Source organism: Lithobates pipiens, unplaced genomic scaffold (assembly GCF_037356315.1).
Source record: "Lithobates pipiens isolate NorthernLeopardFrog02 unplaced genomic scaffold, aLitPip1_a1.2 Scaffold_22, whole genome shotgun sequence".
Taxonomy (NCBI): Eukaryota; Metazoa; Chordata; class Amphibia; order Anura; family Ranidae; genus Lithobates; species Lithobates pipiens.
The window spans coordinates 197,975,294-197,990,983 of NW_027507784.1; the positions used below are offsets into that span (position 1 = coordinate 197,975,294).

The 15,690-nt window shown below is 45.7% G+C and overlaps 1 protein-coding gene across 3 annotated transcripts in view; it reads left to right on the top strand.

Moving 5' to 3' along the window:
* KATNIP (katanin interacting protein) overlaps window positions 1-2,936 on the top strand; it is a 189,438-nt gene extending 186,502 nt beyond the window's left edge. For all 3 annotated transcript variants that reach the window (XM_077448812.1, XM_077448813.1, XM_077448814.1), the window contains 3 exons: window positions 560-720; window positions 2,238-2,323; window positions 2,753-2,936. In XM_077448812.1, coding sequence (XP_077304938.1) covers window positions 560-720; window positions 2,238-2,323; window positions 2,753-2,811 — 306 coding nt within the window. In that variant the 3' untranslated portion in view covers window positions 2,812-2,936. The remainder of the gene's footprint in view (window positions 1-559; window positions 721-2,237; window positions 2,324-2,752) is intronic.
* Window positions 2,937-15,690: the final 12,754 nt, after the last annotated feature.

The window sequence follows — 15,690 nt, forward strand, 5'->3', positions numbered from 1 at the left end:
TTCCCAAAAAAATTGCACTTGTAAGACCACTGCACAGGTACGGTGTGACGTAAAGTATTGCAACGACCGCTATTTTATTCTCTAGGGTGTCTGAAAAATATATATATCATGTTTGGGGGTTATAAGTAATTTTTTAGCAAAAAAAAAATATTTTAACTTGTAAACACCAATTCTGAAAAATAGGCCCGATCCTTAAGTAGTTAAACTATTTTTCACAGGGAATACTGCATTGTTGGGCACTGTGTTGAAAAATGTGGTCTTGTCTGTTTATACTGCTTTGTGGTATGCTGGAAGCTCATTCAGAATGACTGCATTAATGCACTGCATTGCAGAGTTTAAGTGTAAATAGGCACTAACAAATAAGTTCTCATTCATACAACCTCATCCAATTTTTTGGAATACATTGAGGTAACCTCTAAGTCTATACAAATTGTTATACTTGCATAATGGAGTGACTACTGCATTTTCATTCTTTACCTGTAATGTACTATACTGCAAACTCCAATATAAAATATTTGTATGCAGATTATATTTCACTGTTATTGCATTTTCTACCCAGATCCTTGTGGATGACTTGCTTGTGTACAATGGAGTTTTAAATATGGTCAACCACATTTCCCATGGGATCCTACCAACATGTGAGCCTGTGATACCATATTATACTATCCTCTTTGCAAATGATCTGAAAATATCAGAAGCAGACAGACGAACCATAATTAGGTAATTTAAACTAAATTGACCTTTTTATTTTTTAGGATCTGTTTCTTTATGAAATTTTAAATATGATGCTAAATTAGTCCACTTTTATATAGGTTTCAGATAAACATTTACATATTTTGTTTATTTTATGGAGCATTTAAATATAAGTAGGCTGATGAAGTTTAGAACTGATGAGATCAAAAAATGTAAGCACAAAGGGGGTGGTGATGTATAAAGTGAAGTTACAAACAATCATAAACCAATGGAAATTACGGTTTTAAAGAACTGTCATACAGTATTCAGTGCTGTGTCACTGACAGTGGTACAGGGATGTAGTTTAAATCTGCCAGAATGGGTCCATATGCTAAAAAGTTGTGAGTTACTTAAATGTTGACACATTAAAATTTTTAATTCGATTTTTTTATTGTACTGTAATCCAGAAATGAACCATAGCACATGAGCATTCGTAATGAATTAAAGTTGTTTTAACATAGTAATGCCATTTATTTATTTTTTTTAATTAACAAACACATCACACTTTCTTGCTTTGTGCAAAGGTTTTGCATAGGGTAGCCCTGAGAAAGACCCTGGGCTCCTCCTCCCTGCCAAGTGCCCCCGTAACAAGCCCCATGTGGGCCTGAACCTAAACCACACCCTGTGTTTCTATAGACACACAGAGCATGACTTGCCCCCTCCCCTCCGCTCTTTGTTCACTGGCTGTGATTGACAGCAGCAGGAGCCAATGGCCCCAGCTGCTGCCTCCATGTCCAGTGGGGAGAGCACAGAGGGAGCTCATAGGCACAGCACTAGATCAGGATTGGGCTCAGGTAAGTTTAAAGTGGTTGTAAACTGTGCCAAAAAAAAAAAATTTCCCCTTTAAAGGCAATAGCATAATGTGCTAGTATGCATTGCATACTATAAAATGCTTACCTTAGAACAAAGCCTTCTAGTGGTGTGCTGTCACCTCTGACGGGGCTTCCATCTTCCCCCAGTCTTCCTTCTGGGTTCACAGGCTCTGGCAACATGAGTAGCCGGCACAGTATGGGTTTACAATCAATGGCTCACTATATTAATATAACTTCAATTCATTATCAATGTTAATGTGCTAAGTTACGTTTCTGAATTTTACATAGTATAGGCATACCTGTAGGTAAAAATCACAAAGCAGACTTTACTTCCGCTTTAAGGGGGGCTGGAGGTGGTTTCACATAGGTTTATTGTACCTTAAAGCGGCGTTCCAGTCTTTTAATTAAAAAAAAATAAAAAAAGTCAGCAGCTACAAAAAGTTTACCTGCTGACTATTAATAAACAGACACTTACCTGTTCCACGGTCCAGTGATGCGGCCGCACTGAGCCCCTCTTCCCTCCCCCTCCTCTTCTCTGCACCTCCATTGCTACTGTGAGCACCCGGCCGTGACAGCTTGTGGTTATACGTTTTTTTTTTTTTAGATGTAACTAAACCACTATTCATAACAAAGTTGCAATTGTATAGACTTAGTTATGTTATTAGCCTTCAGCTGTTATATTTTATCTTACAGCAACAATGTTGAGGACCAAGATGTCAGAATGATGAATGATAATAAAATAATTGTCAACTCCAAGAAGAACCAAACTCCTGATCAAGGTACACCTGCTTGTGTTTTTTGCTTTGATTTAAAGTTATAACTAAAGGCAGAATTTTTTTTGTTTTTGTTTTTTTTGGATAGAGTGTAGCGAGATTAGAACACCTTTCAGGTTTTTATTGCTCTCTATGCCCCTATTAGGGAGATTCACCCTCTCTTTGTTATGTTTACTGTTATTAGTGAAAGTGGAAGAAAATCCCACTAGTTGGGTTGTCCCCAGTACAGTAAGAGAGAGGAAATGTTCCAATGAGGATCCTGGTGACAACCAGGGATTCCCTCTCACTTCCTGTTTCAACTATTGCATAGGCAGTAAAAGGAAATCTTTCCAGTGGGACACAGATTGTATTTTTTTATGTAAAAGCCTTACTTTTGCATTTACTGATTCATTTAGGTATTGTTGACATGTTTTGCTTTGTTTTTTTTTTCTACAGCGTTGCGTCCAAAAACGTGTTTAACTGCCAAGGAGAAAAGACATATAAGAAGATTCTAAAAAAATAAAAAATTGCCTTAACCTTTTATGTATAAATTATTTATTTCATAAAATGTTTACAAAGAATAATGCATTGTATGTTGGAGTATTTTTTTTTTTTTTTATATTTGTGGAAATAAACTATATTATTGTACATAAGTGTTATTATTATACAGGATTTATATAGCACCAAAAGTTTCCGTAGCGCTTTACAATATAAAAGGGAGACAATACAGATGCAATAAAATACAAGAGTATTAAGAGGGTCCTGCTCAGAAGAGCTTACAATCTAATAAGTATTCATATTGGCCTGATCTAGAAATGTATATACTGGTAATTTTCCATGATGAAAGTTTGCATTTATCCACATTTTTTTTTTTTTTTTTTTTTAAATCTTTAACAGCAATTATATTTGACATTGAGTTTTTACTATCATTACAGATTAACAGATACTACGTAAAATCCAAGCAGAATTTCAGTTGGTACAACCTTACATCTGTGCTTGATATCAGGTCACTTGATAGCTTACTTACATCAACTAATAGCAAAAAATGTAGTATTACTTCTCGTAAACACAAATATGTAAAGCAAAACTTAATACATATAGCTTCAGACGCACCAAAAAGGCCAGGCTTCTGCTGTAGTGGAGGTACTGTATATGGCAAGGATCTCTCCAAGCATTCTCCAGTAACCACAGTCAAATGCATTGCAACCTTATTTATAAAAGGGTTGCAGCTGCCTTTGTCTTAAAAAGGTTGTAAACCTCCATGGGAAAGTTGTAGCTATAGGTAAGCCTAGAATAAGCCTTACCTATTAGGTACTGTAAATATCTCCTAGACATGCACCGTTCAGGAGATATTTACAGTTTGGTGCACCAATAATGTCATTGGCGCATGCGCTCTGAAGGAGCGGCCGCCAGTGCCGTTTCTTCAGGCAAGTGTGCTGTGACCGGTGGCTCGCATGCACATGCATGGGAGTGACGTCATGTGGCTCCGGCCAGTCACAGAGCTAGAGTCTGCAGGGGAAAGGGGGAGATGTAGGAAGCAAAGGGAGAGAGAGGAAAATGTAGAACTAGGAAGGAGAAGAAAAGACTCTCTTAAGGAAAGAGTGCTGGTGGGAAGTGGTTACCTTAAAGCAAGGCACCACCACCTCTGGAAAGAGAAAGAGGGGGAAGGGAGTAAACTAATTGCAGCAAAACTACTGCTTAAACGCTTCCCAGCAATTGGCTGGGGGCCGGCCTCCCCCAACCCCCCCGGCCAAAATGGGTAAAGGTGTCATGCAGGCATGGGCAGTGTAGATATGAGCAGATAATGCCAATCTTCCCGTATTTATCTAGGGTGAACATGAGTAAACAGTGCGAGCCTCCATGCGTTTATCTAAAGCATGTGGGTCTGGACAGCTAGTGTCAACCCACCTGTATTTAAGAACAAAAGGTAAATATGAGCAAACATCGCTATCCTGCTTGTAATTATGTAGAGCATGTAGAAAAAAGAGCCTGCGTTGCCAACCCTCTCGTGCCTATCTTTAGCATGTACATACAAGCAGGCACTGCCAACCCCCTTGTGCCTGTCTACAGCCTTGCCAACCCTCTCGTATTCATCCACAGCATGCAAACCCGAGCAGGCACTGCTAACCTCCCCGTATCTATCCACAGCACGCAAACACGTGACACGTAACCTCCTTGTATTTATCTATAGCATGTAAATATGAGCAGGCATTGCTAACCTTCATGTATTTTTCTAGGACATGTAAATATGAGCAAACACTACTATCCAACATGTATTTATCCAGAGCATGTACACGTGCACAATCATTTCTATCCTTCAAGAGGAAGTAAACCCTGATGGGTTTACTTCCTCTTTGATTCCCTGCAAAGGTAAAGCATAATGGACTACTATGCATCGCATAGTAGTCCATTATGTGTCACTTACCTGACACAGGAGCCAGCAAAGTCACCGCTGTCCCCTGTAGTCCGGAGCCTCCATCTTCTTGGTGGGTCTCGCTGCTACAGCGCTGCCATTCATCGGAGCCGCAATGACGTCACTCCCACGCATGCGCACAGGAGTCGGCACTCACGGCATATCGCCGTTAACTGTGGCGCGCATGCGCCGTAGACAGCGGTACCTGTCTTTGGGCAAAAATCTCCTAAACCGTGTAGGTTTAGGAGATATTTCTTGGACCTACAGGTAAGCCTTAATCTAGGCTTACCTGTAGGTCAAAGTGGTTTGTAAGGGTTTACAACCACTTTAATGTATTTATCTATGGCATGTAGAAATGAGCTAACATTGCTAACCTTCATTTGTTTCTTCGGAGCTTATAAACATGAGCAAACGTCAACTTTCATGTATTTATCTATAGCATGTAAATATAGGCAAGCATTGCAAACCTTCATGTATTTATCTAGAGCATGTAAAAATGAGCAAACACCGCTAACCTTCATGCGTTTCTCTAGGGCATGTAAATATGATCAAATATCGTTAACCTTCATCTATTTATCTATAGCCTGTAACTATGAGCCAGCATTGCTAACCTTCATGTATTTAACCAGAGCATGTAAAAAAGAGCAACCCTCCCTAGTCTTTGTGTGTTTCTCTATAGCATGTAATTATGAGTAAACGTTGCTAACTTTCATGCCTTTATCTATAACGTGTAAATATGAGCAAGCAATGCCTATCTTCGTGTATTCATCTAAAGCTTGTAAATATAAGCAAACATCACAAACCTGCATGCATTTATCTAGAGCATGTGAACATTAGCTGGCAACGTTAACCTTCACGTCTTCTGCCAGTAAACTTAGATCTAGACATTGTATATGGACATAGATCTTGGGCATTGTAAACCACTCTGCATTTATCTAGCACACGTGTATAGGTTGGTAAGGTAAGGCAAGGTTGTAGTAATATAATGATCCTCCCCGCCAGAAACCTCCCCCCCCCCCCCCCCCCCCACGTTAGAAATATTTTACCAGTCCCTTCTGTCCAGTTGTGGTAGTTAATATCTCTGCTTCTGTGTCTCCCCCACCATGGGAGAAAGTTGTCTCCCAGGGAGGGGGAAAGACCTTCCTTTCAAGCCCATCATCACCTCCCGGCCCCCTCCACAGCAGATCTGTAACTATGTTAGAGCCTCACCCCTGTCTAATGGGAAAGGTGTGTATATGGGGAGCTCCCTAGTCCACGCCTGTTAAGGGGCAACACATCTCCGGTCCACTCCCTCCCACAGAAGATACCCGGGAGAGAAAAAATGAGGACACCCAGACATGCTGCGCATAAGGACACTGGACCCCAGCAGCACAAGCCTAAAAAGGAATGCAGCGTTAGGTGAAATACAGTCAGTGTAGTGTGCAGTACTCCTTCTTCCAGAGTCCACAAACGGTGGCATCCATCATGCCTGTCTGAGGGGTATGGGCTCTGTTCTCCCTGTATCTGTCACTTCTGGAAGGGCAATGCCTTTCAAGTCCCGGTCCTAGGGAGGGAGGGTCACAGGGGTTCAGAGAAGTGCCTGACCTCTCGATGTTGCTCCCTCAGTACTGCAAAGTTTCTTTAGATAGGAACTGTGAGGGGGGAAAAGGCTCTTCTCCAGTCAGGGTGATAGGGAGACTGTGTTCAGTAGGAGGGTGTCTGGGCATTCACATGCTCCTCGGCATATAGCATCCAGGGGGCCCCAGGAGCAGGACAACAGGCGGTGTTGTGTAGGGGAAAGAAGCGGGGAAATAAAGTGCTAATTACCTGAGAGTTGAAAGTCTGTGTTCAAAGAGAGGGGATGTGTTATGACTCATGTGCTTGTTCCCCCGTTGGTTCCCATGAGTGCCTCCTGGATCTCTGAGAGCGGGAAGGCTGGGGAACCCGGGTTGCTAGTGGGAAGCTTATTCTGCCGGCTGAGCAATGCAGGGTCTGAAGCCAGTTCTGCACCCGCATAGGTTCAGCGTTCATGAATGTGAAGAGGGCTGGCAAATCAGCAGGGGAGCGGAGTGTAAAAGACGCCTGTGCCTTCCGGAATGTCACTGCCAGGGGGTACCCCCATAAGTGTAGCCATGTCTGCGTGTTGTTTCCAGCACAGGCTTCAGGAGGGATCTCCTCTGCAGTGTGGCTCTTGACAGATCAGGGAGGATTTGTATACTAGCGCCATCAAATTCAACCAGGCCATGGTCCCAGGCTTTGCGGAGTATGATGTCTTTCTGTGAGTACCTGTGCAGTCTGCACAGTACATCCCGGGGTCTCTCTGGGTCTGCAGATCTGGGTCCCAGGGCTCTGTGTACCCTATTTCCAGCGTTGGTGTGGGAGCCTCCAGAACGCTGTGAAAAATAGCTGCAACAGTGGCAGCCAAGTCCTCAGTCCCTGTAGCCTCCGGGATTCCCCGCAGCCTGTTCCGGCGGCTGCGGTCTTCCATTTCCTCTAACTTTAGCTGCATTTCTCCTGCCAGGGAAGCTTGTGAGGTCTGGGACTGTTCCAGGGCTGACACTCTCAGTTCCAGAGAGGAGACCGCAGCCTCCTCCGTGTCCACTCGTTCTGTGAGAGAGTGCAGGTCTGATCTCACCTCCGCTATATCCTTGCTATGTGCCTCCTCAATGCGGAGGATGAGGGCTTCAATATCAGATTTTGTGGGGAGAGCTTGTAGCATGCTGCGGAGATCTTCCTCTAAACGCCCCGGAATCTGTGATGATGATCCAGCCATAGTGGGTCTAAAGGCTGCAGGAGTCCCAGAGAGGTAAACAGGCTCTTCAGTTAAAACGGGAGAGGTAGGCAGGGAGGGCGCACGGACCTCCACATGAGGTGCACGTGGAGTTTCTGTAATGGCCCCTGGTGGGGCTTGTTGCGGGCTTTGAAGGAATCTCTGTATGTCAGTCTGTGTGGTCCTGGAAGGATTTCCACGGGTCGCCGATCTGGTTCTATAATGACTGGGGTTGCTCATGCCGCATTTACGGGGATTATGAGCTGTCTTTTGGCCGTAGTGAGCAGGGGGAAGCCAGGAGCTCCTTACCAAAACTTCTTCATTCAGCCATCGCTAGGCCATGCCACGGAGTTGAAAAATTTAGCCATGTGGAAGGCCAATATTTCCCCGAATGTTTTATAATATGGTGCTGAGAGACCATCCAGCCCTGGGGCGGAGCCTAACTTCAAGCCCTTGGTGACCCCCAGTATCTCTTCTGCCGAGAAAGCGTCCTCCATAAGGTCTTTATGTTCCTGGGATATGGAGGGTATGTGGCGGTTCTGTATAAATGAGGAGAGTTCAGGGGCCCTTTTTCGTCGAGGTAGGACTATACAGCTTAGAGTAGAACTCATAAAAGGCCTGCAGAATTTTAGTAGGGTTGACAGTGGGGGGTTGTCCAGCAAGCCTAATTTTGGGGAGAGTATGCGTGCAATATTTTGGGAAGAGTTTGGAGGCCAGCATAGAGCCTATTTTATCTTTGTGAAGGTACTATTTGGCCCCACGCCATCTAATATGTTTCTCTGCTTTAGCTGTCAAAATCAGATTAAGTTCCAGTCTGGTTGCATCTAGTTGGTCAGCTAAGGCCTTAGAGGGCCTTTTTTTGTGTTCAGTTTTCAATTCTGCAAACTTCGATTCTAGTTTGTGAATGTCTGACGTTCCCTTTTAAGTTGAGTTGCTAGTCTGATTAACTCACCTCTTACAGTTACCTTGTGGGCAGCCCAGAGAGTTTCCGGGGTGATGTCGTCTGTCGTGTTAAGGGAAAAATACTCCTTAATGGAATCAGCTACGGACTTGACATGCACAGGGTTACTGAGGAGCGATTCATTGAGTCGCCAATCGGTTCCTCTTGTTTTAGTGAGGACGTTGCACAAAGAAAGGACCATAGAGTGGTTTGACCAGGCTGTATCTACTATAGTAGCCTTGAGAGTCAGGGGGATTAGAGAGGGAGGGACAAGGATATGGTCGATACTAGCATAAGACTGATGGGGGGAGGAATAGTGAGTATAATCTCTGCTCTTAGGATTTAGTTCCCTCCAGATATCCACTAGGCCAGTGATGGCAAACCTTGGCACCCCAGATGTTTTGGAACTACATTTCCCATGATGCTCTGGCACTCTGCAATGTAGTGGAGCATTATGGGAAACATAGTTCCCAAACATCTGGGGTGCCAAGGTTCGCCATCACTGCACTAGGCCATTGGTGTAGAGAATTTTGCCTATTTTGTTGCTTATCTTAGTGGGTCACGTCATCTGGTCTTTGAAGGGTTTTGTCTTATCTATGCCCTGGTCAAAAGCAACATTGGAGCCCCCCCATAATGACGTTACCTTCCATGAGCGGATTTATGGTCAAAAGGAGAGTCTGAAAGAATTTAGCTTGTCCCTTGTTAGGGGCATAATATGAGACAATGAAGTATAGTATTCCTTCAAACGTACCCTTTACAAGGATAAATCTACCCTCTGGGTCCCTGTAGTCAAAGGTGTGGGTGAAGTTGCAATTCTTGGAGAAGAGTATAGCTACTCCTTTAGTTTTGTTAGGTGCATTCGCCAAAAAAAACATTGGATAAAAAGAGTGTATGAACTTGGGTTTGTATCGAATTGGGAAGTGCGTTTCTTGCAATAGAACCACATCTATTTTTTGAGCTTGGTAGCGTTCAAAGGCTACTCTCCATTTCCTAGGAGAATTTAGGCTCTGGACATTGTGCGTGGCCAGCCTAAGATCTATTCTGATGGGGGGTTCATCAGCCATTGGAGCAGAGGGGAGGATTGCCCACATGCCCCTAGGGGCCGACCAACTACCCATGTCCTATAAACACAAACTGTTTCTAGGAAGTGGGTGAGAGTGCATAAGGACCACCCCGGACCCTTGCATCTATCAATGAATACAACATAACCTTGGCACAAAAAAACATGCAGAGTTTCCAGTGTTTTACCCCTTTTTTCTCTTCTTCCTTACATCTAAAGATAAAACAGTTGCTAAAAACGGCTAGAGAAAACCAGACTCAATGTGCGAGCCAAGAAAAAGGAGAGAGAGAGAAAAAGAAAAGAAAATGAAAAAATATAAGATAAAAATAATTTTCTCTCTTTCCCCCCAGTCATTTGTTCCCTGAGCCCGAAGGCTCCCCGTGGACCTTTCACCTCACCCCCATCAGGGAGGGAGAGGGAAGGAGACCCCTGAAAATGGGGGGTGCAGGAGAGAGCCTTACGGTCCCTGCAGCCTGCCTGCCTATAGTATTCCTACGGCCTTCGGTTACTATAATCTATAAAGATTGGATCAATCATAGTGTCCTTCAGTGCTGGTATGAACCATGGTGGATTAGAGTCCAAGTATCCTCTGGGAGGCCAAGGACGGGCAGGGATACCCATCGGAGCCAAGGTAGGCTACGGGCCCGGTATGTGGCTCTCTCCAGGCCGCTTGACCAGTACGGCCACGCTTCTCTTATAGTCTGATCAGACCAAAAAGGTCCTTGGTAAAAATGGACTTTTGTGGAACTGTGGAGGATCAAAGAACTGGGGGTGTAACTTTAAATAGTTATAGGTGAGCTCCATCATCCGATTGGACATCCGCCCAAAGGAGATTGCCCACAGAGGGGAAAAAGGAATGGAACGTAGGGCTGCTTCTTCAAGGGGGTCCTCCTCCTTTGCTCTTCTTAGAGCGCCCATTGATCCAGAGAGGGGAGACAGGACTAGTCGGGGGGTCTTTTGGCGGATCCAGGAGAGGCCGCAGAGAAGTCCATGAGTGTTTTCTGTGATATCAACTTTAGTTGTAGGAAGAGCTTCTCGCCGTCCTGGATGTTGCAGAATGCATGAGTTTTCCCGTGGAAGGAGAAATTCACTGCGAATGGGAAACTCCAGCGGTATTTAATCTCCTGCTGGGTTAGTACCAACAGCAGTGGTTTGAGAGATCTCCTCTTTTGGATAGTGGAGGGAGCCAGATCAGCAAAGATTTGTATGCGGTGACCCTGGTACTGTAGGTTTGGCTTTGCTCGTGATTGCCGCATGACCTCCTCTTTGACTGCATAGAAGTGGGGTTTGGCGATTATGTCTCTTGGTGAGCCATCTTTCCAAGGCCCGGTGCGCCCTGTCTAGTTCCAGACGATGAGGCGGGACTTGTGGGATAAGCTGTGATATAGCTGTGATATAATGACCCTTACAGTGGGGGAGATGTTGGTGATAGTCTCTGGGAGACCATGAATTCGGAAGTTGTACCTCCTGGATCAAGGTCATCTATCCGTGCCAGCTGGTCTTGCAGGGTTTTGATATGTGCTTCATTCTGGTTGGTTCTGGTGACCGTACTATCCATTTTGTTTTCTATGGCTTCTATTCTGGTCCCCAGATTGGCAAAATCAGATTTAATGTTATTTGGGTTGCAGTGTTTGATAGGCCTCTGTCCAAAAGTTCAGAGAATTTAGAAAAGAGGTCAGCCTGGAGTGCTGATACGTCTTGTATGGAATAGGTGGGAGATGCAGACCCCTGAAGATGGGGTGTGGGGGGTCCCGCAGGAGAGAGAGAGTGCGACTCAGTGGAGGCCGGGATGGAGCCTGTGTTGAATGGGGGCCGTTGGAGGACCTCTGGGAATGGTGTGGGCTCCCCTGGGCTGCTTGGGAGTAGGTCAGGATAGCCGGGGTTAAGACTTGCCTGGAGTCCTGAATCGAATCGAATCGAATTGTGGGCCCAGGTCTCGTCTAGCGGGGGGACCTGTCAACTGGGTGCATTCTCTCGCTTCCCTGGGGTCCAGTGGTGTGGCAGGGAGAACCTCTGGAGGCTGTATCGTGCACTGTGCTGCTCAGCGGTCCGGGGTGGAGTGGAGCTCTCGGCTCAGGCGGCCATGTCGGAGCTCTCACGCATGGGAATAGACATTTATAAGCGGTACAAGTGGAGTCATTCACCCATCTGTCCCAGATCTTGTTGAATTTACCAGGGCATCCTCGGTGTAGATAGAGGACTCTTTTATAGGGAAGGGTAAGGTTCACTGCCTGCTTCCAGTGGTACACAGTAGGGGGAATGGTCCTGAGCCAGAGCAGGGCTATCTGCATCCTAGCAATCAATAGGGTTTCTTGTAGAAAGACCGTCAAGTACTTCGCCCCCTCAGGAATGGGGAGGAGGCCAAGTACACATTGACATGGACATAGTGTCAGGGGAGAGCCCATTCGGTCATGAAGGAATTTTATGATCTGCGCCCAGTACTGCTGGATGAGTGGGCAAGACCACATAAGGTGATAAAAAGTACTACTAGCGGCTCCACATCTGGGGCAGGATTGGTCATTTCCATGCCTATACTTAGATATGCGGGCTGTTGTTATGTAGGACTGATGGAGGATATAAAGATGGGTGAGGCGGTCCGATAGTTTAGGTGACACTATTTTTGTGTTTTCTAGTACTTCCCCCATTTTTCTTCCTCCATCTCTCTGAGGTCAGTCTCCCACTTGTTCTTCAATTGGTATGCATGAGTGGTGGCCTTGGGTAGAAGGAAGAGGTTGTACAAGTAAGAAATTAGTTTCTTAGGGTCCTCGCCAAGGACCACGCTGGCCAAGGGCATCGATTCCAGTGTGGGGGCGGCGGCTCCAAACTGGGATTGAAGGGCATGACAAACCTGGAGGTAACAAAAGAGCATGAGGTTAGGGAGATCAAACTCCTCTTTGAGGGCCTGAAATGGCTTGACAGCGCCACCTGTGACTAGTTGAGATAGGTAAATAATTCTCCTGGCTATCCAGATTTTATGTTCGGAGATGGTCAACAGCTTTGGGAGGTGGGGATTGGCCCAAAGTGGCGTATGAGCATGTAGGGCAGGGGCCCCGGTGATAGTTTGCGCTAGTTTCCAAATGGTGTGATAACATGTGGCGCCTAGTGCCCAGGTGAGAGAGACAGCGGTGTTTGCAGAAGAGCACCTGAAAGGGATGAGCCACCATATCAGAAGCTGCCAAGCAAACCAGCGTGGAGTATCAAAGTTTATAATGTCTATTTAGGTAGAAAAAGTGTGATAGTTGGGAGGCTATGTAGTATAATGCTAGGTCAGGTAGGGCAGTGCCCCCTAAATGAGTGGGGCGTTTCAAAGCTTGCCAGGACAGCTTGTACCTGAAAGTGCCCCAAACAAATGTGCTGAGGATAGCTTCCAGTGTTCTAAACGTGTGAGCAGGGATTTTGAGATTTAGAGTGGGGCGTGCCAGAAGACATACAACTTGGGAAGGAGGATCATTTTCACCAGGTTTATAGGACCCATGACTCCGAGGGGGGAGTCTGGACGAAATCTGGGTTTTGTTTTTGAGGAGAGCATATAGTGGTTCTAAGTTGAGCAGGGTATAATCTGTGAGGGAATGAGAGCACTTTACTCCCAGATATTTAATGTGTTTAATCCTCACTAAGGGGAGAGCCCCCTGTTCTGTGGTGGGGACAGGGATATCTATAGGGAGAATTTGCGATTTGGACCAGTTAATCTGCAGTCCCGAGAAGGCGCCAAAGCGTTGGATCAGGTGCAAGGCCGCAGACAGCGACAGGCCTGCATCCTCCAAATAAAGCAGCATGTCATCCATATATAAACTTAGCACCTGACGGGTTCCAAGAGAGAGTGAGAACGGGTCAGAGGTCTTTCCATTTACCTGGATCTGGGCAGTGGGAGCCTGGTAGAGGAGCTGGAGCCACCTGATAAATCTAGGGCCAAAACCAAATCTGCGGAGACATTCCCACAGGTAGCCCCACTCCACCGAATCAAATGCCTTAGCGGCGTCAAGGCTGACCACTTCCCAGGAGCCAGTGTTGTCATGCGTAGCTTGGAGATTCATAAACCGCCTTCTAAGGTTAAATGCAGTGTTTTTATTGGGCATAAATCCCGTTTGGTCTGTGTGTACAAGGCTAAGTATCACTTTGTTAAGTCTGAGGGCAAGGATATTGGCCAATATTTTGACATCTAATTGTAGGAGGGAGATGGGGCGATAAGATTAGGGGTATAGGGGGTCCTTTCCTGGTTTTGGGATGAGAATGATCAGGGCTTCACTCATGGTGCTTGGAAGCACACCTGATTCATACACATAGGAGTACAGTGCTCATAACCTGAGAAGGAGAACCTCCTGGAACTGGGAGTAGAATTCCAGGGGGAGGCCATCCAAACCCGAGGCTTTGGATGTAGGTTGGTGTGCTATTGCCTCTGTGATACACTTCTCTGTTATGGGAGAGTCTAGCATTTCCCTTTGGGATTCTGTAAGGGGTGGGAAGTTTATATTTTGAAAAAATGACTGTAACGCGCTTTGAGGACAACTACCTCGTGGTCCCAGTAAAATCACCTGAATTCCTGAGCTACCTGTGTTGGGTCTGTAAGGGTGGTACCATCATCGGCAAGGAGCTGGACTACCACTGGGGGGCTGTGATCTAAATGGGCCATATATGCCAGGAGTTTCCCTGCCCTCTCACTATGCTCGTATGTTTTTTGTTTGCTAAAGAAGATTCCTTTCTTGGCCTGCTCAAAATGTAGCTGGTCAGTGAGTCTGGACTGTAAACATAATTGGGCAGAGTTAGAGGCCATCGGGTCAGCTAAAAACGGCTGCTCGAGGGAGCCTAACTTTTCTTCGGCTTGTTGTATGAGTTTGGAAGAGCTCTTGTACCTATTTATGTGCGTGGAAAGGATCATACAAGCATGTAATTTGAATGCCTCCCACATAGTCCCCAACGAGGTCGAACCAGCGTTCAAGCGAAAGAAGTGTGCCCATTCACGCTGCATGGCCCCCAGATCAGGGAGGACTGTGAGCCTTCTGAGGTCTAGAATGTTGGCAGGGAGGAACAACTCTGTTATTTATAGAGTTAAAGTGGTCCTTTGGGTTGGTCTGGGGTGGAGCAACCAACCATTGGTATGCTGCCATGGGTAGGCACTAGGAAAGGAAAATTACAAAAAGGCGAGTATTCAATTTTTCTATTTTCAATACATTTAAGCAGTCCCTCACTCGCATTAAATCCACCAACACACTGGCAAAAGGCTGCTAGGACAGCAGCCTTTTATAGTGTGTGGGCTGCATGACCTTGGCCAATGATGGCTCGAGCAATGCATTGTGGGAAATTTGGCAGGAGGAATTCCTGCTGAACATCCTTAAAATTCAGATCTTGTCAGAACATCAGATAGCTATTGTTCTGATCAAACGTTTGGCTCATCCCTGCTGCTGTCAACCAGGGATTCTCTCTGTTTAGAAGGAGTTTCCTCTCACTTCCTGTTTTGGTTATGGAACAGAAAGTAAAGAAACCCCCCCCCCCATGGAACACAGATAACAAAAAAAGAACATGCCTTTAGTTCTACTTAAATCCTTGGAGTGTGCGGGCAGTAGTAGTTTTACTTTTAACCACTTCAGCTTTCAGCGCTGTCACACAATTGCATGGTCATTGTACCGATATTACATTTTTATCATCTTTTTGCGCCAGATAGAGATTTGTATGTTACTCCCACAGTCCAGAAAAGGGAAGGAGCCACGCCGTAGGCAAGGGCCCTCCTTTTCCGCTCAGAAGCGGATTTTTCATCTGCCCAGGTCAGCAGGTAAGCGTTCCCAGTCCGACAAGGTGCCTGCTGAGGGACAAAAATGTCCCTGGTTTCGCAAGCCAAACAAGCTTGTGAGCAAATCTGTTACTGCATGAAGGTTTGCCCCCGCCTGACTTTTGGGTGGGGGTCATCTTTTGGAGTTTGCAGCCCGGTGGACCTCCCTATTTTCCGACCAGTGGGTAGGCAAATTGGTTTCCTCAGGGTACAAGATAGAGGTTCTTTCTTATCCGCCAAACAGATTTTTTCCCTCCAACCTTCATCTTCTTCCAGCTCATCGGGAGACCATGTTTGGGGCAGTACAGGACCTGCTACTGCGCTGGGTGATAATACATGTACCAATGATGCCGGAAAAGGTTTCAGGGATTCTACTCCAATCTGTTTGTAGTCCCAAAGAAGGAAGGGGTCTGTCCGGTCCTGGACCTCATGGCCCTCAACAGCTTTGTGAAAGTACAAAGGTTCAGG